General features: G+C 57.8%; 1 protein-coding gene across 1 annotated transcript in view; it reads left to right on the forward strand.

Moving 5' to 3' along the window:
- PRDM8 (PR/SET domain 8) overlaps positions 1 to 2,513 on the forward strand; it is a 26,797-nt gene that overhangs the window by 14,820 nt on the left and 9,464 nt on the right. The window contains exons 3-5 of the mRNA XM_025208513.1: positions 407 to 627; positions 1,707 to 1,935; positions 2,459 to 2,507. Coding sequence (XP_025064298.1) covers positions 407 to 627; positions 1,707 to 1,935; positions 2,459 to 2,507 — 499 coding nt within the window. The remainder of the gene's footprint in view (positions 1 to 406; positions 628 to 1,706; positions 1,936 to 2,458; positions 2,508 to 2,513) is intronic.

Consider the following 2,513-nt stretch of genomic DNA (forward strand, 5'->3'; position numbering starts at 1 on the left):
GCCCTCCTTGCTCTGGAGCATCGTGGATGGCATGGGCCGTGTGTGTGTGTGTGTGTGTCTGTAAGTAACTCCTTTCAAGTTGTTCCTGGATCCATAGGCTGATCCCCCGCCCCCCTCATTCTCCTCCTCCTGCATGCACAGAAACCTCCACCTCTGGCTTTCTGGTAGCAGGGACTCTTCAATAGACCCCCAGGCGTGTCCATCTCAATCCTTCCCCGATGGATTTGCACGCCAGCTCCCTCGGGAGAGTGGCAGAGAGCTGCCCGGCAGCTCCCAAGTTTTTTCCATTTGGGAGGATTGGGGTGCCGGTAAAAGGACAGGGAGAGTGGGGTGTATCCCACCCGTTAGACCCCTCCAAACACGGGGCCAAGCTGGGTAAAGTAAAGGCGGCTCTCTCGGCCCGCAGGGATGGAGGACGCCGCGGTGGCACGGGGCATTTGGGACGGAGATGCCAAGACGGTCCAGCAGTGCTTGACTGACATATTCACCAGCGTCTACACCACCTGCGACATCCCGGAAAATGCCATCTTCGGGCCCTGCGTGCTGAGCCACACTTCCCTGTACGACAGCATCGCCTTCATCGCACTCAAGTCCACGGACAAGAGGACGGTGCCGTACATATTCCGGGTAAGCAGGGCTGCCTGCGCCTGTGTCTGTCCCGGTTGTCTCCACGTGCCCCGGGATGCCCGCGCCGGGCTCCGGGCGGAGGAGCAGCTGCGAGCGGGTTGCTGTCTGTGGCGGGGGTGGGGAGGGTTGAAATCACTGCCATCCCTCCCCCTACAACCACCACGGCCGCAAAGCTTCTCCGTGTTTGACTCGCATCGGGCCGGATCCTGTTCGCTTTCCTCCACGCTGCCGGCTCCTGGAGGGACTGGCCATGCTGTGGGATTCAACTCGGGCATCAATGAACGACAGCACGTGCATTAAATACCTCTGATCGCCCCCCCACACCCAATCCACATCACAGTTGTTGCCAATGTTTGCAGGTGCTACTGCCAGCACCCAGGCAGCGCTGCTGCTAGGTCTGGTTTATACGTCCTGTGTTATACAGACGTGATGCATCAGATCAGTTTACATTTCTAGACTAGCAGCAGTATAGAGAGATGAGCAAATGGTTCTGTTTTGTTTTAAATGAGTGAACGGATTTACCCAGACCTTGGTCTTTGAGCAAAACTTCCTACATTGGGGTTTCCCCGCTCCATCCTCCAAACAGGCGGGAGGAAAAGTTCTCTGGGGCATCCTGGATGGCTTTTCTTCTTTCTAGAGTCTGGAGCTGATCTGGTTATTGTGCCTGCTCATCCAAAGGCACCGGGGAGGGGTGTGTGTGTGTGTGTCTCGGCACCGGGAAGCATAGAAACGTGTGTGTGCATGTGTCTATGTGTGTAGGCACAGGAGAACTTAGAAACACGTGTGCATGTGTGTGTGTGTAGGCACCAAGGAATGTAGAAACGTGTGTGTGTGTGTGTGTGTGTGTGTGTGTGTAGGCACCAAGGAGTGTAGAAACACGTGTGTGTGTGTGTGTGTGTGTAGGTACCAAGGAGTGTAGAAACACGTGTGTGTGTGTGTCACACCAAGCACAGGCGGTGTTTCCCCGCGAGGAGGGAGGCTGGCAGTGACGTAGCCGGGCCCAGCGCCCCCAGGCTGGGCGGTGGGCCGAGGGGCCGGGCCCCGGCTCCGCGCTCACGGCCCGCCTGGCTCTGGCGCAGGTGGACACTTCGGCGGCGAACGGTTCCTCGGAAGGGCTCATGTGGCTCCGGCTGGTGCAGTCGGCCCGCGACAAGGAGGAGCAGAACCTGGAAGCCTACATCAAAAATGGACAGTTGTTTTACCGCTCCCTGCGGAGGATTGCCAAAGACGAGGAGTTACTAGTGTGGTACGGGAAGGAGCTGACGGAGCTGCTGCTGCTCAGCACCGCCAGGCACAGCAAGATGAACGGTAGGCGCCGGCCGCGTCGCCTCGGACGCCTGGATTCTTCTCTCTTCATTACGCAGCCCACAGCCTCCCCTATTCTGGAACATATTGGACGAACACGATTAGATTAGGGGCTACAATCTGTTAAATTTCCACTCCACGGGTTCCTAAACAAGAAAGGGCACAAAGCAGCCCAAACAGGGGGGGTTGGAGCCGCAAACTGCAGGGCCGGGGCGGGGAGGAGAAGAGAGAGAGAGAGAGAGAGAGAGACGGGAGAAAGAGAGGAAGCAAAGCAGGAAGGAAGGAAGCAAGAAAGAAAGGGAGGGAAGGAGGAGAAAGAAAGAAAGGGAGGAAGCAAAGATGGAAGGAAGGAAAGAATGAAGCAAGCAAGAAAGAAAAAAAAGAAGAACAGGGAAGGAAGGAATGCGTGTTTATTACTTTCAAAAGTCCTGGTAGGGCCTGGGAGGGGGATCCTCGAGGGCCGGGCGGGGCGGGGCGGGCGCTGGCGGTGCTAACGCGGCGGCCGCGCCGTGTGCCCGTGCTGCAGGCTCGACACCGTACAGCTGCGCGGAGTGCGGCCAGCGCTTCCAGTTCGAGTTCCC

Source organism: Alligator sinensis, unplaced genomic scaffold, assembly GCF_000455745.1.
Source record: "Alligator sinensis unplaced genomic scaffold, ASM45574v1 scaffold565_1, whole genome shotgun sequence".
Classification (NCBI taxonomy): Eukaryota; Metazoa; Chordata; order Crocodylia; family Alligatoridae; genus Alligator; species Alligator sinensis.